Source organism: Scyliorhinus canicula, chromosome 3 (genome assembly GCF_902713615.1).
Source record: "Scyliorhinus canicula chromosome 3, sScyCan1.1, whole genome shotgun sequence".
Classification (NCBI taxonomy): domain Eukaryota; kingdom Metazoa; phylum Chordata; class Chondrichthyes; order Carcharhiniformes; family Scyliorhinidae; genus Scyliorhinus; species Scyliorhinus canicula.
The window spans coordinates 177,807,959-177,834,144 of NC_052148.1; the positions used below are offsets into that span (position 1 = coordinate 177,807,959).

At 43.0% G+C, this 26,186-nt stretch overlaps 1 protein-coding gene across 1 annotated transcript in view; it reads right to left on the reverse strand.

Annotated features, from left to right (window-relative positions):
* The window catches only part of fras1 (Fraser extracellular matrix complex subunit 1), a 601,677-nt gene that overhangs the window by 262,232 nt on the left and 313,259 nt on the right, over positions 1 to 26,186 (reverse strand). Inside the window, exons 17-20 of the mRNA XM_038791813.1 lie at positions 23,035 to 23,172; positions 10,874 to 11,047; positions 6,685 to 6,825; positions 528 to 671 (exon numbers count right to left, since the gene is read on the reverse strand). Coding sequence (XP_038647741.1) covers positions 528 to 671; positions 6,685 to 6,825; positions 10,874 to 11,047; positions 23,035 to 23,172 — 597 coding nt within the window. The remainder of the gene's footprint in view (positions 1 to 527; positions 672 to 6,684; positions 6,826 to 10,873; positions 11,048 to 23,034; positions 23,173 to 26,186) is intronic.

Below are 26,186 nucleotides of genomic sequence, written 5' to 3' on the forward strand. Positions count from 1 at the left end.
TGAAGCTACAGAACTGAAGGCCAACCTTCCCACATTGAGATTACATCCGCACAGACATCTCTCAGACATTTCTCTCCTAACAATTGTAGAAAGGATCCATTCTGATCCCTGTTGATTTCTATTCCTGGTCCTGAAAACATTGTGGGAAATAAATAAATGTTTTGCCCCAATCCTCGATGGTAAAGCTAACCATAACTTGGCTTCAGACATTTTTGTTTGTTAGATTCTAGTTCACAATGTAGATTTACATTCATTTCCAGCTGCAAGAAAAATGTTACGGTTTCTGTTTTGTTTCACAATTAATGAATGCTTTTTAATGAATTAATGAATGAAATGAAAATGAAATGAAAATCGCTTATTGTCACGAGTAGGCTTCAATTAAGTTACTGTGAAAAGCCCCTAGTCACCACATTCCGGCACCTGTTTGGTGAGGCTGGTACGGGAATTGAACCGTGCTGCTGGCCTGCCTTGGTCTGCTTTAAAACCCAGCAATTTAGCACAGTGTGCTAGTTAAACTGCTAACTTACCAACACAGTATCCAACTTGATTCAAGTATTGCCCCTCGTCACACCTGGTTCTGCAGTATCCATCCAACAGTGTTACATGAGGATGACACGCCAAACAATCAGAGTCTGAAGGTCCATTACACTGCTTGCAGAAAGGATAACATGCTGGAAAGAAAGAGAAAATTTAAGACAGTTTAATTATTAAGTGCATTGGGAAGTTTTATTATATTGCAAATGCTATATAAATAAATACAGAATGTGGTTGAATTTGAAAATGTAAACCTTGTCCAGAATGTTATCTTCTGACCATGATTAAACCCCTGCACCCATGCAAAAGCATTCATATTTGTACAATAAATACTCTGGGTCTGATGTGCTGCATTTTATTTGCTTTCTTTCATTTATCCAATAGCATTGCTTACCAATTTGTGGAATGGATAACATAACTGAAATTCAGCAAGTGCTGACTATTGTTCATCAATTTTAAGTGGAGCATAAACCTATAAAAACTAGAACATTTTGTGACACACATCCAGTGAATTAATAAATGTTGTATCAACATTTTAAACTTTTATTTAAGTCATTTATGGGATGTGGGCATCGCTGGTTAGGCCAGCATTTATTGCACATCCCTAGTTGCCCTTTGGAAGGTGGTGGTGAGCTGCTTTCTTGAACACCGTTGCAGTCCTTGTGCTGTTAGGGAGGGAGTCCCAGGATGTTGTCCCTGTGACAGTGAAGGACCAGCATTACAAGTCAAGGTGGTGACTTGGAGGGGAACCTCCAGGTGGTGGGGTTCCCAGGTATCTGCTGCTGTTGTTCTTCTAGATCGGGGTGGGCAAACTTTTCCGTGCAAGGGCCACATTCAGAAATTCACAATTTTAAAGGGCGGCATAGTATATTAATTAATAGTCCCGGTTGTAACCAATTAGCGTGCGGCATATACCTCAGCGCTTCCCCCGGCGGCATCCTGCCTTTAGCCCTCTTTTTCTCTACTTTTCAAAAATGGCGCTTCACCCGGTTATGATTCTGGGCGCCTCATATAGAACATAGAACAGTACAGCACAGAACAGGCCCTTCGGCCCTCGATGTTGTGCCGAGCAATGATCACCCTACTCAAGTCAACGTATCCATCCTATACCAGTAACCCAACAGCACCCCCCCCATTAACCTTATAAAAAATAAAAAATAAATAAAAAAATAAAATAAAAAATTTAAATTTTTTTTTAATGACTTGATCTTGGTGGGCCGCATAAAGACCCATGCGGCCCGCAGGCCGTAGTTTGCCCACACCTGTTCTAGATGGTACTGGTCGTGGGTTTGGAAGGTGTTATACAGGGGCTGGTTTAGCACAGAGTGTTAAACAGCTGGCTAATAATGCAGAACAATGTCCAGCAGCGCGGGTTCAATTCCCGTACCGGCCTCCCCGAACCGGTACCGGAATGTGGTGACTAGGGGCTTTTCACAGTAACTTCATTGAAGCCTACTTGTGACAATAAGCAATTATAGGGGCTGGCTTAGCACAGTGGGCTTGCAATGCAGAACAATGCCAGCAGCGCGGGTTCAATTCCCGTACCGGCCTCCCTGAACAGGCGCCAGAATGTGGCAACTGGGGGCTTTTCACACTAACTTAATTGAAGCCTACTTGTTACAATAGCGATTATAGGGGCTCGTTTAGCACAGTGGGCTAAATAGCTACCTTGCAATACTGAACAATGAGAGAAACGTGGGTTTAATTCCCTTACCAGCCTCCCCGAACAGGCACCAGAATGTGGCGACTAGGGGCTTTTCACAGTAACTTCATTGAAGCCTACTTGTGACAATAAGTGATTATTATTAAGCAACCTTGGTGAGTTACCGTAGTGAATCTTGTGGATGGTACACACGGCTGCCACTGTTCGTCGGTGGTTCAAGGTTTGAATGTTTGTGGAAGGGGAAGCAATCAAGCAGACTGCATGGTGTCGAGTTTCTTGAGTGTTGTTGGAGCTGCACTCATCCAGGCAAATGGTGAGTATTCCATTCCACTCCTGACTTGTGCCTTGTAGATGGCGGACAGACTTTGGGCAGATCAGGAGGAAAGTTACTCGCCGTAGGATTCCTAGCCTTTGACCTATCCTGGTAGCCACAGTATTAATATGGCTAGTCCAGTTCAGTTTCTGATCAATGGTAACCCCCAGGATATTGATTGTGGGGGATTCAGCGATGGTAATGCCACTGAATGTCAAGGAGCTATGGTTAGATCCTCTCCTGTAGGAGATGGTCATTGTCTGCCACTATATGACATGATTGTGACTTGCCACTTAACAGGCCAAGCCTGAATGTTGTCCAGGTCTTGCTGCATTTGGACATGGACTGCTTCAGTATCAGAGTAGTCGCAATTGTGCTTCAACAGTCAGGTGTAGGTTGTGATCATGCCCATTTGGCTATGCTAATACTGTGGCTGAGCTGAAGAACGAGGGCAAAAAACACTGCACAAACCTTTGGGCTCCCAATCCACTGCTGGACTCCCCTGCTGCAAGTGTGGCCAAAAGTTAATATTCGGTCTAAAATCCAGAGGAATTTCCATTTGTATGTTCACCAATATAAATCAGTACCATATAAAGGGAATTCATGAAGAAAAATTGAATGACCAAAAAAATACACTAATGTGCTGCTAGTTAGAATAAATATTCAGTACAGTTGAAGCAGCTGAAAGGCTTGAAGGTAAATATTGTTCCTAGTGGTTGGGAGGAAGAAGTCAGCCTCTGAAACCCAGCACATGGGGTTGGAGACAGCTGGGGAGATGAACAGTAGCAGCGTGGTTCCTTGCACATGGATATGTACAGAGTTGAAAAGGGTTCAATAATCTCAGTAGGGCAGGAAAATATGAGTTGTGTGCCACATTCAAGTGCTAACCCTCTCACTACTACTTCCCTAGCCTTTTCCTGCACAGCTCTCCTCAGACCAACATATTGCAGATCTGCTCATTATTCTCTCGTGAGGTACAACCTCACATCCTCACCAGTGATATTCTCACTCATCCCTCTCAGCCACTCTCCACAAATGTCACTCTCCACAAATGTCATTATTCCATCCACTCAACATATTGCATTTCTTATACTCATAGGTCTCCTCTTCCTCTCCTTGTACAAGAGAATGTAGAACACAAGGGAGGCAGAGAACTGGGGAAAGAACTGGGAATGGGAGATTGTGGTAATATCAATGGGTTAGTAGCCTAGAGACACTGTCCAATGCTCGTGGAACATAGGCTCAAATCCTATCACAGCAGCTGGTGAAATTTTAATTCAATTAATAAATTTGAAATATAAAGCAAGTCTCAGTCATGGTGACCAGGAAACTAACATTGATTGTTGTAAAAACCCATCTGCCATTCTTACCTGAACCGAGTCCAGGTCCACAACAATGTGGTTGACACTTAACTGCCCTCTGAAATGGCCTAACATGTCACTCAGCTCAGCAATTGGAGATGGGCAAAAATGCTGACCTGGCTAGTTACACCACATCCCATTAAAAAAATGTTTAAGCCTTCCAGTCATCAAGGTCTCTTCAGTGAAGATAGCAGGGTGTCAAGTGCAAGGCCATGGGGTCTTCCTGATGACAAAACAAGACATCACAACACTCACTCATGCTGCCTTGATTTCAGCAACTGCTGAATATGCTGGGATTTACAAGTATGACTTTGAACTCTTTCACCTTGTCAGTTCTAAGCTACATCTTTAATCTCCTGCTAGTCCTTCAAGCATCACATAGGAACTGGTGCAGAAGCAGGACAAAGGCTTCTTAGAGGAAGTCACTCATGATGAGAAAGCATAGTCACACAACTTACGTACATCCTCCACCAGCTCAAATATACATACTTCAGTGGGGCCCCAGAGGCAGGTCAATTGTGTGACCCACATATCAAAAGGTAGTAGTAGCAGGTGTTGGAGACTGGGACACCAGAGGGTCCCCATTGGAGACCGTCCAAACTCTGCTTAGCTGAACACAGGTGCTAAGCCTCTGGGGTGATAACGAAGGCATCTATTCTGGGGCAACAGGAGAAAATGTGAGCGTTTCTGTCAGCATTTCCAAAGGCACTGCGCACCACTTGAAAAAGATTAGAAGAGTCTGTCTCTAGCATGAGTGGCATGATGTCTCAAGCTTCTGTGATGACATCCACCTCCAATGAAAGAGTAGCAACCTGGATGAGGCAGCAGATGTGGCAGGCAACCAAATGTAGGCTGACCCTCACCAATGGCCAGAGTTAAGAGAATTGTTTCCACCCAGAGAGTAATGGGGGCCTGGAACTCATTGCTTGATAGACGCATAAAGTCTCTTTGCATCTCAAAGATACTTCAACACCTACAGGGTCTAGGCCAAGAGCTGGGAAGTGAATGGCTGGTTTGCACTTTTTTAAAGTCGGCACAGAAATGATGGGTTAAATTACCTCCTTTGTATGTTTCTTGCCATACCAGTTGCCTCAAAGCTGAAGGTCATTTGGCAGGCAAGAGGCCACAAAGGAGATAACTGGACAATGGAGATTTAAAATAAAGTTTACGGTGCATTACATTAACAATAAAAGTGACAACCTAACACCCAAATTACTTCCTTCCCTAAAGGACATAAGTGAATCAGATGGATTTTTACAACAATCAATGATAGTTTCATGATCACCACTATTGAGACTAGCTTTAGATTCCAGATTCATTATTGAATTTAAATTCCACCAGCTGCCATAGTGGGATTTGAACCCATGTAACTGGAATATTAGCCTGGGTTTCTAGATTGCCAGTGTAGTGACATTTCGACCTTGGCTGTGTTACAGGAAGGCTGCTCATTCCCTTGAATGCTTGACTGCTCAGATGCTTATGGCAAATACAAATCAAATCTTAAGTTTCAATTGATCCAAACTCCATAGTGTGTCAGCAGAAGACAGTTCCAGATTTCCACGAGCCTTTGTGTGAAAAGATGTTTCCTCATTTGCCAAAACGGTTTCGCTCCAGTTGAAAAATTATGTTCCTTTGTTCTCTATTGCCCCATTAGAGGAAGTAGTTTTTCTGCATGTACACCATTAATTCATCATCATTTTAAACGCATCAATTAGATCGCACCTCAACCATCAATATGTTACAAGCAATATTTATGCATATTGGCCTATTAATGTAACCCTTTCAATTCGGTCATCATTCTGGTGAATTTCTCCTGAGAACCTTTCAAATCCAACACATCTTTCCTGGGTGTTAGTGCCCCAAATAACTGTTGCTCCAGGAGGGATGTAACTTTGGATCTTTATCGAGGAAAGCATTCATTCTTCACTTCGGTGTTCCAATCCATTCAGGTAAAATCCAACATTTCACTAGCCTCTTTAATTATTTTCTGTACCCTTCCTGAACTAGCTTTCAGTGATTTGTGTACATGGACACCAAATTTATTTGCTTCACCAGAGTTTTTTAAACAAAAATCTCAATTTGTCTTTCTTGGACCCAAAATAGAAAACTTCACATGATCTTAATTTGCCATAATTTTTCACACTTACGCAGTCTTACCAGGTCCTTTTGTAAATCCCCTCGTGCTAGCCACCTCCATCCGCGGGAGAAGGCTCTCGCTGTCCACCCTATCTAACCCTCTGAAAACAATTCAGGAAGGCTTCCTAACTTAGTGTCTGATGTAAACATGGATACACAGCTCTCTATTACTTAATCCAATGCATTTATATTTATGGTAAAAAAATCTGAAGCCTCCGTACAGATTCCTGGTCCCATTCTGTCAAATGCAGAATATTCTCCCATCTCACAACCAATTACCATACCATGGCACATGCCACCTCCAACTCTGTATATTTACACTTTTGCTAATAATTCTGGTGTTTAAACTTAACAAATGCCTTCTGGAAGTCATTTAGACAACACCCTTAGGCATTCCGCTGCCCACCATGCTAGTGATCTCATTAATTTTACAAATAGGTTAGTTTGACATGAACTACCCTTCATTAATTTTTGCGAAATGTCTTTGATCAGCTCACAGTTTTCTCAAAAGAAACAATATGGTTATCGTGAATCACAGCGTTGACTTTTCCTGAACTGGCCGTTTAAAATCAAGAGTACAGCTATTAATTTGTAATACTGGATACCGCTGCAAAATACACAAAAGATACATGGAAGTGGAAACTGAAATATTGACAGTGCAAAAGAGGCAGACGTACAATAACAGACATTGTCTTGATGGTAGAATCCTTCAGGACAGGTATGCAGACACTTGCTTTCATAAAGGGCTCTCGGTGGAGAACAGGCTGTGCAATTCTGAGGACTGCTCCCTGTGCAGCTTGTACAGGTGGAGTGGCACTCTGTATGCAAAGGTATCAGAAATCACATGCAAAAACAGTCATGAATATTTACTGCTATATACTGCTTGATGTAAATTGCCATTTTTTGAGATGTAACAAAAAATAATTCTACCTTATTCAGATTCACCGATTTTACAAACACTTTTTTTATTGGAAAAAAGCAACATCTCCATATATTTCTAATTCATGGAGAAATTGACTTTTTTCAAACTATATCATAAATAAACTCTAACTGCTGCATACTGCAGTCAAACATAGTTGACATATTATATACATGTATTTCTGATGTGGACTAGAAGTTAGATTTGCAATGGTCAATAAAATGTAACGTATTGGCTGGATTTTACACTCCCCCCACTGGGGGGTTTAAAGGCATGGGCTCATAAACTCTGGCAGCCTCTTGCCATGTGCCAACCCACCCATGATCTATCTGAAATTTTATGGAGGAACAAGACAAATAATGACCACTAAAATGCCTGATCTTGCTGCATTCACTATACCCACAGCGTGGTGGTGGTAGGGCAGGGGGAGAGAGAGCACACCATGTAGGAACCCCAATTAAAACTTGTGGACAGCTTTCCTGAGTTGCTGTGAACTAAGACCCTTAACTGGGCAATTAATAGCCACATAAGAGCCTCATCCGCCCGCCATTGGCATTAACCCAGCAGCAGACAGGGGAATTGCTATATGGGAAGCCTGAAAAGCGAACATAATTGTTTGGGTTTGCTTGTGGGATTCTTGGGGGTGGGGTGGGGCGGCGGGAGGGACAGACTTCAGGAAATAGAGGGCAGGGGCACAATGGAGAGCCATTGCTGCCCTTGCTGCCCACAATCCACTTCCCTATGTGTCCCACTTCTTCACCCTCCTCCCCCAACACTTACCTTGTGCCTGGGTACCTCGCCGATCCTGGTCCTCTTGTCACCACAGTGGACCGCAAGACTGAAATCAGGCATGACCACTAACTATGACCATTATTGAATACGTTTAACAAAATCCAAATATTTCATAATGGATGTGGTAATATGCCTGTGCACAGTGTTGTAGCTAGTTAATGATGCGACTTTCAACCAGCTGTGGCCCCAGACATCTTTCACGTGACTTGAGATACCCGTCAGTTGGTAGTATGATGTATGAGAGGATAGTCACAGTTAGAGTAGTTCAGGTAGAATTCACTGAATTCATTTAATAGTTTTTGTCTGTATAGGCATCTCTTAGTTATCTTTCCACGTGTTTGTGAATAAATCATCTTTACAGTTAAACAACTGGATGTTCTGAGTGCCTCATTGCAATGGTCACCACACAGAACACAACAATGAGTTCAAGTAAATGCTTAAACTTTCATATATTAATAAAACTATCAACTTCAAATGCCAAAAACAAAAGTAATATTTACATTTTTGTTTGAACACAGAGGGAGCACACGGCTCTCATAGTCAACATTTTGTGCAATCAGCATCCACCTCACTTCACCAGCTCTTGCTTTAGATGCTTATCACTTCAGTTATACCAGTAGGAAAAATAACTGTGTGGAGAGAAACTTGTGCAATCTGGCAACTGTGAGCAAGGGCAACGGTTAACAAAATGGCTGACAGGCCGCATGTAATCCCCAGGCCACAGGTTGTCCACCACTGAACTAACATCTTCAAATAATAGCATGGTAAAAGATGTAATTTAGCAGGGTAAAAGTGAAAAATAATTCTCAAACACAATTATTGTACTTTGAAGGAGGAATCTCTCCTCTCCACCCCCCCCCCCCCCCCACCCCCCAAGGAAAGTGATTTTAAGTCAAAAGTACTCCCTCCAACTCTCAAATGGCACCTTGCAGTAAATACCACACGTCTCTCAGGTTGCTTACACCATCATTGAGGGCATCAACTTTTTTCCAGAGATGCTTAAGTGACACAGATTACAAGGATGGTCTGTTTTCATCCCGTTGAGACTCCACTGGCTTCAATGGGAATCAAATAGGTTTTGGGAATTGATCCACCGCTCCACTACAGGAACCTTTCACAGTATGAAGCAACACTCACAATCAATAATGCTTTTTGTTCCCCGCCCAACGGATCGCCAGTCTGGTGTCATTTTGCATATAAATCCAAGTAAATTTTATGAAAGTTAATGGATATGATCCAAGTTATAAAAAAGGCAACTTTGCCAAGGCGAAATTCAGGGACATAACAAATGCAGATAATAGGTTATGTCTATATAACACATTTTAATGTAGCAAAATACCCCAAGAAGCTTCGCAGGAGGATGTGTAGAGAGCAAGATGAAGAGGGGGCCAAAAATGCTCTTGAAGAGAGAGGTTTTAATGAACGTTTTGATGATGATCAATGATACTCTAAGTTGAAGGGTCTAGGAAAGCACTTCCCAAAATATGGTGACAAAGATTACTGAAGTCCGTGTCATAGATATAACACAGAGTATTGAAGGAATATGGAATAATTGCTCATACTGCTTTTGCCTTCAGAATAATTAACAAAACGTCAGAGAAAAAAAAAACCATCATGTACAAACACTAAATTTTGCAATTAAGATTGAATACTGGGGCCATTTGTGAGAATATAATAAAAACATTTATTTACATAAGAAAACTATTCTTAGTATTTATATTCAATATTTGTTGTGTGGAGTATCCATTAAAAAACATTGACTCTAACTCTAACTTTCTGTCAAAGCTAGGTAATTACCATCAGTCCAACATAAAAGCATCTGACCTTTAAGAGATGTCTTTTTTGGGGTAAATTGCTTATCACAGGAGATTGTTTGGAATTGTGAGCAGGGCTGCAGAAGACAATACATTTTTGTGTGTATATGTGACCTTGCAAAATTCAAAGAAGCCAGCTTTCAACAGCAGCCATTAGTTTTCTTTCATCAATAATTAACACCAACTATGATACCAATACATGGTTAGGATGTATTAGGTTACATCAAAGCTACTATTGAATAAAATAGGTGCGTGACTAAGAGTTCGTTATGCCCCTGAAAACTGATAGTATATTTTACTTTTTTGAGCGGCTAATTGCTGTTTGAGTAGCAACTATTTTTTTTCAAGTGGCACAGTGGCACAGTGGTTAGAACTGCTGCCTCACTGCGCCAGGGACCGGGGTTTGATTCTGGCCTTGGGTGACTGTCTATGTGGAGTTTGTAAGCTCTCCCCATGACTGTGTGGGTTTTCTCCGGATGCTCCGGTTTCATAGACTCAGAATTCCTACAGGCAGGAGGCCCTTCAGCCCATCGTGTCTGCACTGACCCTCCGAAAGAGTACTGTACCTAGGCCCACTTTCCCATCCTAACCTCATGTATTAAGCATGGCTGATCTCCTAACCTGAACATCTTTGAACTGTGGAAGGAAACCACGCAGGCATGCAGAGAGCGTGCAAACGCCACGGACAGTCACCCAAGGCTTGAATCGAACCTGGGTTCCTGCTGCTGTGAGGAAGCAGTGATAACCACTCACTGTGCGCCCATGTCACACTCCTTTTGTTCCACAGTCCAATTTTTTAAAATTACATTGTTTAAATAATCTTTATTGTCACAAGTAGGATTACATTAACACTGCAATGAAGTTACTATGAAAAGCCCCCAGTCGCCACATTCCGGCGCCTGTTCGGGTACACAGCGGGAGAATTCAGAATGCCCAAATTACCAAAGGTGTGCAGGTGAGGGGAAGGGCCATGATCAACGCAGGGGGTATGGGTACAAGGTGAGGGCGTGGGCCTAGGTAGAGTGCTCTTTCAGAGGGTCAGTGCAGACTCAATGGGCAGAATGGCCTCCTTCTGCACTGTAAGGATTCTTTGGATTCTGTCATTAACTTTTGTTAAGAGCAGCAGAAAACCCTCCTGTGTCAAGAAGCTGATTATGGGCATCGAATCGTTCACGCGTACGAGGTTATTATTTCATTATTCATTATTCAAAAATAAACATTTCCCCAGATAACATAAACATTTCAAAACTGTGCTATGAAGTCTCACCATATTAAACCTCAATGTGTCCTCAGATCTAAGTGAATCAACAAAGAGCACCTTATCTGGGATGCTGCACTTACCTGTGCATACTTTTTCACTGTTCACGTAGAAATGCGGTTTGCAATCAGTCACACACTCTCCATGCGGTATTCTGTGGCCATCCTGATGAATCTGTATAACCTCCTCCAATTTGAGGCAATTAGTACAGTCAAACTGCCTGGGACCGACACAGGTACGGCAAGGATGCCTGCAGGCTAAGGAGAGGATAAAATAACAATGAAGGTGTTTTGAAATGTAATTATTTTTATAAAACTAACACATTGCTGCTTCACCAAATTCTCCCATAGATTGATAAAGATCAAGTATTAAACCTGTAATTCCCAGAGAGTGTTCCAATTTTAGTCTCATCTACAAAAGCCTCCCAAAAAAATAACTGACAGGTCACTCAGCGAGGATGCTATCCAGCATCCATGACACAAAGTAAACACAGAAAACCCGAGGGTGCGCCAGTTTCGGTAGCACATTGATTATGCTGTTGGGGCCAGACGAGTCATTCAGGGTTCTGGTCGATTAACCCAGAGAATTAGGAGTTCAATTCCCATCATGACAATTTGAGAAATTGGGTTTTGTTTTAAAAATCTGCAAATAAAAAGCTGGTGCAAACTGCCCTCTGTACAGCCTAGCAAGTAGCTCAGTTACATCAAATCGTTCAAAAAGAAGACATGCATGTCTATAGTGCGTTTCATGACCACCAGACATCTCAAGGTATTTTACAGATAATTCCTACTTTTGAAGTGTAACCACCGTTGTAATGTAAAAAATGCAACAGCCAATTTGTGCACAACAAACTCCCACAAACAGCTATGTCACAATGATCAGATAGCCTGATTTTGTGTTGTTGATTTTGAGAAGGCCAAAAGCAATAAATGCCTGCCTCGTCAGCGATACCCATAACGTTAGAACTAATTTTATAAAAATGTCTGTACCCAGTCTCTCACCTAGAGAGTGATCAATGATACAAATGAGCATGGAAAAGAGCAAAAGAACACTTTAAAATTAAACATTTAGTATTATGCATATTGCTTTGTGTTATACTCAACCTAATCTGTAGAAAAGGCAAAACATTATAAGTGTTAGAAGTTTGCAGAGAATAGTGGACAGAGTGACACATATCTAGTTCATGGTATTAGAGGTAACGTTTAGTTCGGAGAAGATAAAATTTTAACTGTAGAAAATAGGATAAATGCAACAAAAGCAGCTTAGAGAGTCTATTATACTCAAATGGTTGGGGCCATGTTGATTTAGGAGGTTAACAGCTGGAAAGGTTAACATTCTAAAAACAGTTGGGAGGTGCTGGCACAGTGGTATTATCATTATTAGTGGCACAGGGTGATCCAGAGACGCATGTAATTCTCTGGGAGTCCAGGTTCAAATCCGATCATGGCAGATGTTGAAATTCGAATTTGAGTGTAGTGATGACCATGAAAACCTATCTGGTTCACCAATGCCCTATAGGAAAGAAAATCTGCTGTCCTTGCCTGGCCTGGCCTACATGTGACTCCACATCTACAGCCTTGTGGTTGACTCATAAATACCTTCTAGAATGGCCTAGCAAGCCTCTCAGTTCATGGGAAATAAACGCTGGCCCAGCCAGCAATGCCCACTTCCATTGAATAAAAAAAAGCTGCAGAACAAGTGAGATGTCTACATTGCTTGCAGCAAAATGCAGCCCAGAGAGACTTTTTGTTTTGGGATTCATAGCTAAATTAATTTAAAAGCATTCAGTGGCAGCACGGTAGCATGGTGGTTAGCATAAATGCTTCACAGCTCCAGGGTTCCAGGTTCGATTCCCGGCTGGGTCACTGTCTGTGCGGAGTCTGCACGTCCTCCCCGTGTGTGCGTGGGTTTCCTCCGGGTGCTCCGGTTTCCTCCCACAGTCCAAAGATGTGTGGGTTAGGTGGATTGGCCATGCTAAATTGCCCGTAGTGTCCTAAAAAGTAAGGTTAAGGGGGGGGGGGGGTTGTTGGGTTACGGGTTTGAGTAGGGTGATCATGGCTCAGCACAACATTGACGTCCGAAGGGCCTGTTCTGTGCTGTACTGTTCTATGTTCTATGAACCATGAAAGGCTGTGTCATCATGACGATGGGTCAGGTTTAAGAAGGTTTTCTAGTTTCAATTTATCTGTGTGCTTGCCAAAACACACTCTGTCATGAAACCGTTCAATGGAGAAAGGTGACAACAAGATAAAATATAACTTAAGAACAATTATAAGCCAGGAAGAATATGCAAATGACCATGATGGGTGAGGATATAACTGTTCATATGTGCGCATCTCATAAATGTTGCTGTGTCATGTAAATGTTGTTAATATTTCTAATGTGTTTCTGCTGGTCATTTAATCACTCAAAAGAACATTCTATTTCCTGTCTTATGCTTGCAAGTACTTCCACTTCTCCTTATAACAATCCCAGACCAGACCCCAACAGGTTAGGATACTGGACCAAAACCCCAATATTTTAATTCATGTTGTACGACTGTGTGGAAAGAATGATTCACTCCAGGAGTGATCATATGAAGAAAATAGGGATTTGTTATTTTAAAACAAAACTATATAAGGAATACAATATTAAACTCTTTGACTTAACACCCAAAAAGAACAGCTTACAATTACCATTTAAACAATCCTACTCAATTCACCATTAAACAACAAGAAAAGAAACCTCCCGCTCTCAATCCGTTTTTAAAATCAGCATGGCATAGAGCAATACTTGATTGACAGAACAGGTTTTTGGCTACTGTTAGAACCCCTTCACACTTTGGCTGAATATCTTCAAAAAGCTGTTTCACCTGGCATGTTTCAGCTTCTTCCTTGACCTTAGACAAGACTGCTCTGCTATAACCATTATTACTCTTTTCAACCTATCCTACTGGGAGAGAAAACTGCCTTTACCTGTGGTCAAAACAAGGGTTGCAAGGTCAGACTTCAACTCTTCTCAAAAAGCCTCTCCGAATCTCTTAGCTCCACCCAGCAATGAAAAACAAATTAACTTTCCAGGAACTGAAACCATCCTTCCCCCCCCCCCCCCCCCCCCCCCCCAAGGACTATCCCCAGTCAAACCACAGTGCATTAGCCCAGACTGTAAAACCCATTCCTCTGGTCAATTTCACTTTCTGGCTCCGAAAAGATTCCAGGCCCTGGAAAACAGGATTCTTATTTTAAAACATGACCACTGCAGTCAAACACAGTGGATAGAGCTGGATTCTATTTCGTTAACTGTGTTACCTTGTGATAAAACAGCATTGAAATTGTGAAAATGTATAGAGTAAATTAAAGTTATAGGAAGTGTGCTAGATAGCCTTGTTTCACTCCAATGTGTTAGGAAAATTATAATTCAGATTTTTCTTCAAATCCACCTTGTCAAGTCCACCTTGACTTGCCCAATACTCAGAATCCAAAACTCTGAAAATCCTCCACTCGCACACCCTCATTCTATTTTTTTTGAAATACTGTTGATCTTTAATTTTTTTCCCGTCTCATAGATTCATAGAACCCCTACAGTCCAGAAAGAGACTGGAATCTCTCAGAATAGACAATGTCGTGGATTCAGTGGAATTAAACTTGGATAGATTCTCCAATGAACCATAGAATTCCATGGAATTCCTACAGTGCAGAAGGAGGTCATTTGGCCCATCGAGTCTGCACCGACCCTCTTAAATAGCATCCTAACTCGTCCTACTCCCCTTAACCCCATCTAACCTGCACATCTTTGGACTAGGGGAGGAAACTGCAGCACCCAAAGAAAATTCAGGCAAACATGGGGAGAATGTGCTAACTCCATACAGACAGTCACCTGAGGCCTGAATCGAACCCGGGTCCATAAGACCATAAGGCATAGGAGCAGAATTAGGCCACTCGGCCCATTGGGTCTGCTCTGCCATTCAATCATGGCTGATATTTTCTCATCCCCATTCTCCTGTCTTCTCCCCATAACCCCTGATCCCCTCATTAATCAAGAACCTATCTATCTCTGTCTTAAAGACACTCAGTGATTTGGCCTCCACAACCTTCTATGACAAGGAGTTCCACAGATTCACCACCCTCTGGCTGAAGACATTCCTCCTCATCTCTGTTTTAAAGGATCGTCCCTTTAGTCTGAGATAGTGTCCTCTGGTTCTAGTTTTGCCTACAAGTGGAAACATCCTCCCCATGTCCACTCTATCCAGGCCTCGCAGTATCCTGTAAGTTTCAATAAGAATCCCCCTCAACCTTCTAAACTCCAACGAGCACAGACCCAGAGTTCTCAACCGTTCCTCATACGACAAGTTCTTCATTCCAGGGATCATTCTTATGAACCTCTTCCGGACCCTTTCCAAGGCCAGCACATCCTTCCTTAGATAGGAGGCCCAAAACTGCTCACAATACATCAAATGGGGTCTGACCAGAGCCTTATACAGCCTCAGAAGTACATCCCTGGTCTTGTATTCCAGCCCTTTTGAAACGAATGCTAACTTTGCATTTGCCTTCTTAACTGCCGACTGAACCTGCACGTTAACCTTAAAAGAATCATGAACAAGGATTCCCAAGTCCCTTTGTGCTTCTGATTTCCTGAGCATTTCCCCATTTAGAAAATAGTCTATGCCTGAATTCCTCCTTCCAAAGTGCATCTCACACTTTTCCACATTGTATTTCATTTGCCACATCACTGCCCACTTTCCTAGCTTGTCCAAATCTTTCTGCAGCCGCCTTGTTTCCTCAATACTACCTGTCTCTCTACAGATCTTTGTATCATCTGCAAACTTAGCAACAGTGTCTTCAGTTTCTTCTTCCAGATCATTAATGTATATTGTGAAAAGTTGTGGTCCCAGCACAGATCCCTGAAGCACACCGGCTGCTATCCTGAAAAAGACCCTTTTATCCCTACTCTCTGCCTTCTGCCAGTCAGCCCACTGAAAGATCATCACTAATGCCTCCACAATTTCCTCAGCTATCTCTTTTAGGACCCTGGGGTGCAGTCCATTCGGTCCAGGTGACTTATCCACCTTCAGACCTTTCAGTGTCCCCAGAACCGTCTCCTTTGTGATGGCCACTGCACTCACCTCTGCTCCCTGATTCTCCTGGAACTCTGACATCCTACTGGTGTCTTCCACCGTGAAGACTGATGCAAAGTAACTATTCAGTTTGTCTGCCATTTCTTTGTTTCCTATTATTACTTCTCCAGCCACGTTTTCCAGTGATCCAATGTCTATTTTAGCCTCTCTCTTATCTTTTATATATTGAAAGAAACTCTTCCTATCTTCTTTTATATTTATAGCAAACTTGCACTCATATTTCATCTTCTCTCCCCTTACTGCTTTTTTAGTTGTCCTCTGCTTGCTTTTAAATGATTCCCAATCCTCTGGCTTCCCACTAATCCTTGCCACTTTGTATGCTTTTTCTTTTGCTTTTATGCTGTCTTTGACTTCCCTCGTCAGCCATGGCTGCCTTGTCCTCCCCTTAGCATGTTTCCTCCTCCTTGGGATGAATTTCTGCTGTGCCTCCCGAATAACCCGCAAAATCTCCTGCCATTGCTGTTCCACTGTCTTCCCTGCTAGTCTCCTTTTTATCAACTCTGGCCAGCTCCTCCCTGGCACTGTGAGACAGCAAGGATAACCACTGTGCCACTAGCTCTGATGAAAAAAAGTCTTGAAACATTAACTTGTCTGTTCTCTGTTCAGAGCCTGACCGACTGAACTGTTCAATGTTTCTAGGTTTTCTCGCTCTCTTTCTAAAACAACGTGGTCCTGAATTTTCATGGGATTGTCCTTATTTCCTGCCGTCATTTAAATGGGAGATTCACAAAACTAATGGAAACAGAGTAAAAAAATCATTTTCAGCTCTTGTTGACACTGATCTCTCGCCAAATTTGAAGCAGCAGACTGGGACAAATCAGGACCTCTCTTTATCTTGGAATTAATAAGTGAATTCAAATTATGTACATTTTCCAAATGTATCAATTCTTCTTAAAGATTTAAGAGAATTGTATATAGTTATTGCAAAATTCTGACAATGTTTTTATTAAATATTTTATTAATCATTGAAAACTCTATCAAGAATTTTTGGTTATCTCAAAATTTAGATCTGATGAAGGAACTGTGCTCCAAAAGCTAGTGATTACAAACAAACCTGTTGGACTATAACCTGCTGTTGTAAGACTTCTTACTGTAAAAATTTAGACGTTTGCCTTGGCTTAATCAAAATAATTAAAATTTGAACAAAATTAACTTAACACTCAATTTTCATTATCACAAATAATGCATATCTTTTGATCGGTATATTAGGCAGATTTTGCCTTAATAATAATACTGAGGCAGACAACATTCTCTGTTGTTATGGAGTAACAACATTGTCCACACGTGTGCACTTTGATGTAAAAATCCAGAAGTTTCTGTCAGAGATACCCAGCTCCACTACAGGATGCATTTTAAACATGCATGCCAAGAGGCTCAGCATTGAAAGACATACAATGGTTTGAACTCGGGATACTAGCCACTGGTGGCCCACTGAAGACACCATAACATTTTTGGTGCATTCAAGAGTAAGTCAATTTGTTATGGCATGATAATGAACAATTATTGCTGTACAGCTTCACTGGCCCTGTACTTTATAATTTGGAGACTTATTCTTTCAGATGCTAACTCGTATTGAAAATATTTTTAAAATAAAAAATGAAGCATTTTGCTTTTCCACTGTGTCTCGCTTCTCACAACTATCTTTTTTTCCCAATTGAGGGTACTTGATTTAAATCTAAATTACAACTTCTGCTTGATGAGGCAGAATTTTAATGAAACTGACCCGTTTGGAGTGGAGGGGCAGGAGGTGGCAGTGGGTATCACAACAAAACCAGCTTTTCTGTGGCTCTTTGATACAACAAAAGTGGAAGGGATAGACTTTTAAGTTGCCTCCTACATACCAAATGGACATTAGCATCGATGAGAATGGAATAACCAGAATGGAAGAGAAGCAAAAGGGCGTGAATGAGATGGATGGATTTTTGATTGTGGGAATGGTTTGTGTCGGGGGTGGGCAAACAATAGAGTAAGCACAAGAGTGCCATATTATTTCACACAATTCAGGTTATCAGAAGCATGCCTGTATAAGTCCATCACAGACTTCTGTGACATCTAGTTAAGTGGCCGCAGGCACTTCCTCCACCTTTTCCTTCATCTCTTCCTCCCAGGATAATGCTGAGAAGTCAGCACCTCCTCGTTTTGCAGCTCAATTCCTCCCTGCGGCACAATGTGGTTCCTTGCTACAACAGACCACCGGACTCTTAACGGCACTGACTTAAGGGCAGCACTGTAGCACAGTGTTTAGCACAGTTGATTCACAGCTCCAGGGTCCCAGGTTCGATTCCCGGCTTGGGTCACTATCTGTACCTTCTCCCACTGTCTGCGTGGGTTTCCTCCGGGAGCTCCGGTTTCCTTCCATAGTCCAAAGATGTGCAGGTTAGGTGGATTGGACATGCTAAATTGCCCTTAGTGTCCAAACAAAAAGGTTTTGGGGATGTTACGGGGATAGGGTGGAGGTGTGGGGATAGGGTGGTGGTGTATACTTAGGAAGGGTGCTCTTTCCAAGGGCCGGTGCAGACTCGATGGGCCGAATGGCCTTCTTCTGCAATGTAAATTCTATGATTCTATGACTGATCAAAATAGACAAAGCCCAAGATAGGTGAAATGGCTTCCAATAAGTTCAAAATCACCCAGAGACAGATTTAGATTTTGTGGGGCTCTACGCTCACCTTCATTTATGCCCCGCCGATGACATCATGCCCCCCCCCCCCAACTCTGCCCACCTTCGCCCCATTAAATGCAAATACAGAAACTAATCACTGCTTTGGTGCAGATTTGCAACCTAGCTAAGTCGTTCCTCCCCTCACACACTCTCCTCCCAATTCCTCCCTCACTATCTTCCCCCCCACCTAGCATCTCCTCAGTCTCTCCATACCTCCTGCACTCTCCCATTCTCAATAACCTCGATCACTTCAAGGCCACCTCCCGCCTCACTCATTGCCTCCTCATGCTGAAAAAGGGTTGATTTGGTGCCTTGCTGTTGCTGGCTGGCATGCCCTGAGCCCTGGCTGAATCCCATTCGACGGCTGCTGACCGGCTGTGTGACCTTGACTCATGGCATTTATCTGGAACCTCGCCTCACTGTTGCTAGCTGGCCTACCCTCAGCTTGGGCGGAGAAGCCTGCTGGCTACGCCTTTTTGTTGCAAAAGTAAAACACAGGATCTTCTGCTTCTGCCCATCTCCCTCTTCACCACACAGGCACACACACACACACATTGAAGGCAGCACGGTAGCATGGTGGTTAGCATAAATGCTTCACAGCTCCAGGGTCCCAGGTTCGATTCCCGGCTGGGTCACTGTCTGTGCGGAGTCGGCACGTCCTCCCCGTGTGTGCGTGGGTTTCCTCCGGGTGCTCCGGTTTCCTCCCACAGTCCAAAGGTGTGCGGGTTAGGTGGATTGGCCATGTTAAATTGCCCGTAGTGTCCTAAAAAGTAAGGTTAAGGGGGGGTTGTTGGGTTACGGGTATAGGGTGGATACGTGGGTTTGAGTAGGGTGACCATTGCTCGGCACAACATCGAGGGCCGAAGGGCCTGTTCTGTGCTGTACTGTTCTATGTTCTATGAAGTCAGCCTTAAAACAGTGAAAAAATACTTTCAGAGCAGGTCCTGTGAGGAAAAGCTTTTCATTCAGGCAAGGAAGCAGCTCAATAGTTTAATTTTTAAAGGACACTCCAGCCTTTCAATTTCACAAAGTAAAGAATCCCCACTGTGATCTTGCCTTGCTGATCATGGCAACCTTTACACAGCTTAGGAAACCCTTGCATTACTGTTAAAGCCAGAATGGTGTGGGTTGAGTCTGCATTATATGGCTCGTCATACCTTTAAACTGGAAAACCACAGGGTTTCCCACACACCTCCAAGTGCATCACTGTAAAAAACAGAAATGAACGAGATCATGTTGGGGTTCCTGACATGCCAACAAATTCTGGGGATTGAACACTCGGCATACACCCAAACCTGCCCCCGGCTGCCAGTTACAATTAAGCCCATATTGCTGGTCCAGACTCAGAGTGCCTTACTGAAGATTCCAAAACCTGTTTTGTTGAACAGCTACTCTGTTGCTTGTTCTGTTCATACACAGCACATATCCCTGAAAGCGAGGCCACAGTGTTGGTTTAAATAACAGATTAGCGCTGGAAGCAAGATGATTGGCAAACACCGTTCCTTTACCACTGACTGTAAAATCTGTTTAGAGTTACCTCGTGTAAAGGAAAATTATATCAGTTGGAAATGGACATGAGCTGATTCATATCTCATTAGTATTCCTCCACGTAAAGCTGCAGAGCTTTAGAAATGTATTATACATGATTCTAAAAAATTCCAATTTGAATATGAAATCATGCTCCTAATAAAACCAGGTGGTGAGATATTGAAGTGCTTCAAGGTTAATGCAGTACAAGACTACCATTTATTAATCTGGTAGAAGATGGTGCTGTACAACTAATCAGAGATGAAAACCTGTATTGCAGAATTTGCACTAGGAAGCATTATATATGTCAGCTTTCTTAATCACCTTCAAAAAAATTGCAATGAAATATCCCAGCAGAAGATTGAATTCAAATCTCAGTTTCTGTGAATTATGTTGTATAATTCTAACATTTAGGACCATTGTAATGGGACATTGCAGTTTTAGTTGCCAGGTGTTACATTTGTAACTGTGCTGGGCAATCAAATAAGTTTGCTTTATTCTTCCATGGGATATCAGTGTCACTGGCAGGGTCAGCATTTCTGGCTTACCCCTAAAACTGCCCTTGAGAAAGTGAAGGTAAGACACCTTCCTAAACTATTGCAGTCCATCCGTGTAGGTACACCTAAAATACTGTTCAAAATGGTAATGTCACTGAGCTAGTAAACCAGATGCCTAGGCAGAATGCTCTGGGGACAGGGGTTCAAATCCCACCACAGCAGCTGATTCAATTAATACAATCTGGAATTGACAGCTAGTCTTTGTAATGGTGACCATGGAACTATCATAGTTCATTAATGTCCTGTCTAATGCAGGAAATCTGCCATCCATACCTAGTCTGGCCTACATGTGACTCCAGTTCCACAGAAATATGGTTGACTCTTAACTGCCTTCCAAATTGGCCCAGCAAGCACTCAGCTCAAGGGCAACTAGAGATGCGCAACAGATACTAGCTCTGCCAGCGATACCCAAATGCGATGAAAGAATAAAATAAGGAAGTTCCAGGATTTTGATCCAGTGAAGGAATGGCGATGTAGTTCCAAGTTAGGGTTGTGTGGAGATGGAAAGGAACTTGCCTGTGTGTGTGTTTCTGTGTGTGTGTGTCTGTGTGTGTGTGTGTGGTGTTCCCAAGCATCTGCTGCTTTGTCTTTCTGTATGGTAGAGGTTAGAAGTTGAAGGAGCGTTGGTGCGTTGCGGTGTATTTTCTAGATGGTTCACACACTAATGGCACTGTGCATTAGTGGTGGAGGGAGTGAATGGTTAAGGTGGTGAATGGGGTATTGATCAAGTGGACTGTTTGGCCCTGGATGATGTCAAGTTATCCGAGTGTTATTGGCGCTGCACTCATCCAGGCTTGTGCCTTGCAGATAGTGGATGGGCTTTGGGGAGTCAGGAAGTGAGTTGCTCTCCACAGAAATCCCAGTCTCTGACCTGCTCATGCAGCCATGGTATTTCTCTGACTGATTCTGTTCAACTTTTGGTAAATGGTAACCCCCAGGATGTTGATGGTGGGAAAATTCAGCAATGGAAATGCTGTTGAGAGTCAAGGAAAGATAGTTAGATTCACTCTCGATGAAGATGGTCATTGCCTGACACTTGAGTCAATGTTTCTAATGTATTGTTATCAACCATACCTAGTGTACGGTTTAAAATGTGCTTCAAAGGTAATTCAGGGCAAGAAGTGCTCATTTTTACAATTGAGGCTGCATTGGCCTGTGATGCAGCTCACTGTAAAATGTTTTTGAAATCTGTTTCAATTGAAATCCCTCAAACTATAGCACAGTTCTGATGAAGTCACAAATAGGGAGCAGAGAGAAGGCAGGGAGGGATCACCACGGAAGGGGTTAATCTTGGATGGGATTAAAGGGTTTGGGCAGTGGGGTTTTGTAGTTGTGGGAGACTGTGGTGGGTCAGAGTTGATGACTGCAGTCGCAGTTAGCCTACCATGGGCAGGGAAGTAGCTAAGCTTGTTGGGCCTGGAGGAAATGGTCCTACTCCTCCTGGCCCACAAGTGGTGCACTTACCAGGCCGGATTCTCCAATCTCATCTGTGACCGGACCTATTGTGAACGGGAACAAAGAATTTGGCATTCCAGCCAAAACTCCATTCACTTTCAGCGACACCAGAAAATCCCAGCCGTGAATGAGGATGAAAGGTTTCGGCCACCTTGTTTATCTCGCCCTTCATGTTTCCTTTTACCTGTCAGGTTACCCAATGTCTGGCAACCCAGTCAAAATTTGTAAACCGTAAAAAGCCTCCGAAAAAAATGGATGGATGCAAACTTCCTGATAAGGGGACACTCCCTTCTTTACTCTATTAAAACCAAAATCAAGTGCATTGGGGTCAGGTTTGTAATGTTGACAATTTTCACTTCTTGTGTGCAATGCATCTTATAGAATACTGTTTCATAGAATTTATAGTGCAGAAAGAGGGCACTCGGCCCATCGAGTCTGCACAGTCCCATGGAAAGATCACCCTATTCAAGCCCACACCTCTACCCTATCCCCGTAACCCAGTAACCCCTTTTTCAGACACTAAGGGCAATTTAGCCTGGCCAATCCACCTAACCTGCACATCTTTGGTCTGTGGGAGGAAACCAGAGCACCCGGAGGAAACCCACGCAGACACAAGGAGAAAGTGCAGACTCCGCACAGAGAGTGACCCAAGCCAGGAATTGAACCTGGAATCCTGGAGCTGTGAAGTATCTGCTACTGAAAGTTAAAAATTAGCCGAATTAAGTCAACAATAAGCATTTTTTTTAAACAATCAATAGCGAAATTGAACAACAAGCAGTTCTACCAGGGATTACCAATTTAAAGTGCACTATACAAAACTTCTGAAAACTGATGGGATTAACAGGTTTTATAATTGTTTCTACTTCAGCCTCTGTCAAAGAATAACGCTGCATGGTGGGACTGTATTTTACAATTGTGTGTATGACATACCTTGGCATGCTCCATTCTCAGAGTAAAAACCATCAGGGCAGGCTATGAGACATCGACCTTTGTGTAGGGAAAGGTGGTCGGAACAGGAAGCACAATGCACAGAAGAGCCAGTACAGGTTGCACATGAAGCATGGCAAGCTAAAATAAAGAAACAGACACGGCCATAAATACATAAAGATGATTGACATGGGGAAACAGTGGGTTATTGATTGAAATTACCAAGTGATATAAGAACTCACCATCAACAAGTGCACAATGAAGGAGGCCTACAGTCTAGTATTCCAAGCTTTTTGAAAGAGCGCTCTAATTAGTCCCCATTTAGTGAACCTCCCTCCCCAACAGCTCTGTAAATGTTTCCTTTCCAAATAAACATGCAGGTTATTGTTATAACAAGGCTTAATTTTGTAAAAATTACAATGTGAATATGTGGCATTGACACAAGTCAAACTGTGGCCAGCTGCACACTTGGCTGAAAGCATAAAATATGAAGTACACCAAAGGAGGACGGAACAATTTGGGACTGTTGTTTTTCAATTATAAACTACAATTCCCTTCAGTAAATAGTCTAATATTCCACTGCCCTATCCCAGCAATTCGTGTTTGCTTTCCAAAACCTCAAATTAGCACTAAATTATGGGCCTTTGTGTGTCATGATCAAAATTAAGGACATGGATCCAGGTCAACCAGCTACAAACACAAAACTTACCAGCACTGACCACTTCAGTGGGCAATTTCTTGCAGGGTTATTTGCAAATAAGTGAGAAGAATCCAAACCTAGTCTGAGGAGCCAAGCCTCTGGATTCCATTTCTGGATGTAGACATTGTTGGTAATTCCAGAATTGATTGGCCCCCTTTAATTGTCCAAAAAAATGGTAGTGGGTGATCTACTTGAACCATTGCTGTCTTTATGGCATGCTGAGTAGTGATCTGATACAGTCGAATGACCTTTCCGGCCAACAAGAATCAACCATATTGGTGTGGGATGCGAGTTATGAACAGCACAAACATGAGAAAACCATTTATTTTTTAAGACAGTCCAATTGCTTCATGATCATTGTTTTAATACCAGCTTTGTATTGAAACCAAATTCATATTTTCAAACTAGCATGTTGGAGTTTCAACTCAGTCCAGCAAGATAATCAGTGCACCACCATAAACATTCACGACTTCCCAGCTGATTAATCACTAATAGCAACCTGGATGAATGGGTGAAGTTATGTACCGGGGGCATAGCCCCGATTCAGGGGCTATGCCCCCATGCCGGCATGGAAAGGTGGCATTTTACGCCAGAAAAGCTGGCTCAAAACAGCCACCGATTCCCTGTTTTGCTGGGGGCTAACATCGTAGAGGTCCCGGCTCTAGCTGCCGAAATGCCCCGGAGAATTGCCAGGTCCCTTACCACGCATACGCATGGCGGTAGCCCGCAACGGCCGCACCGTGCAACATGGTGGCAGCCACTTGTGGACCCGGCCTGCAAGGGGATCCCTCCCCCCCTTCAGCCGGCTCACGCACCCAGGACCACACCCCACAGTGCCCCCAGCCCCAAATAATGCCCCCCGTGCCCGCAGATCGGCCTCCCCCGACTGTTGCGGCGCTGAACTGAGTCCACAGCCGCCACGCCGAGTTCCCGACAGGTGAGATCACACGCAACCCACGCAGTCGAGAACTCGGCAGGTCGGGGCGGAGCATTGGGGGGCGGGCCTCAGACAATGTCCTGAGGCCGGTGATACAGCATAGTCTTTGGAGGGAGCATCGCGAAAGCGACACTGCCCCCGATTTGGACGGAAACTCGGCTTCTCCGGCCATTCCCCGAACACGATTTTGGCGTCGGCGACCGGAGAATCCAGCCCCAGGTGTATAAATTCAGAACATCTGTCCTAAGATTGCCAGATGTGGTCTGTCAATAACATATTTGCCAGAATTCTCTGGCCATTGGGATTTTCTTTCCCCGCTGGTAGCGCATCCCTGCCCATGGTTTTCCCAGTGGCGTGGGATGGCTTCAATAGGAAATCCAATTGACAAGCGGGAAGAGAGAGTTTTGTCGCCAGAGCTGTAATATCTTCAAAAATCCCCAAATAGAGAGTTCAAGAATGTCCCTGACAATGACATCTCACATGTTATGGAAAAAGATGTGGAATAGTATGGTGATGGTACCTAATTATGTCTTGCTCCTCTTTCAAGAGAAGATGGTTAAAAACTTGGTTGGAGATAGTCTTTACATCAACAACCATCCATTTAAAATTGGGAATTCAAATTAACCTGTTTTTTTGGTGGTGTTGGTTAAAGAATACATGTTTGTTTGGCCCAAGGAGAACTTCCTTGTTCACCCTCAATCACAGCAATGGGATTTACAGAGTCAATGTGAGCAAGCAGAAGGAGTTTTGATTTAACATCTCATTCAAAAGGCAATATCTCTAACGGTGCAGCACTTCATCAGTAATAAGCATCATACCAGAGGCCAAAATATGTCAATTATCTCAGAAGAACATAAGAAATAGGAGCACGAAAAGACCATATGACTCTTCGAGCCTATTCCAATACTGAATGTGATTATGGCTGATCCTGGGTTTCAACTCCACTTTCCCACTGACTCCCCACATCCCCTTGATTCCCTGAGGGATCAAAAATCTGTCTATCCCAGTCTTAAATATATTCAATGATGCTGCATTCACAACCCTCGGGGCAGAGAATTCCAAAGATGCACAACCCTTTCAGTGAAGACGTGTCTCCTCACCTTACTCCTAAATGTTCACCGCCCCCTTATTTTCAAATGGTGCCCAGTGTTCTAGATTCCCCAGACAGTGAACAACCTCATTGTCTACCCTGTCAAGCTCCTTCATATTCTTGAATGTTTCAAAGAGCTCACCTCCCATTCTTCTAATTTCCAGAGAATATAGACCCAATTTACTCAGACTCTCATCAAAGGCCAACCCTTTCATCCCAGGGACCAATCTAATAAACAGTATTAAGACCATAAGATATAGGAGCAGTATTAGGCTATTTGGCCCATCGAGTCTGCTCCACCGTTCAATCATGGCTGATGTGTGTCTCATCCCCATTCTCCTGCCTTCTCCCCCTAACCCCTGATCCCCTTATTAATCAAGAACCTATCTATCTCTGCTTAAAGACACCCAGTGATTTGGCCTTCACAG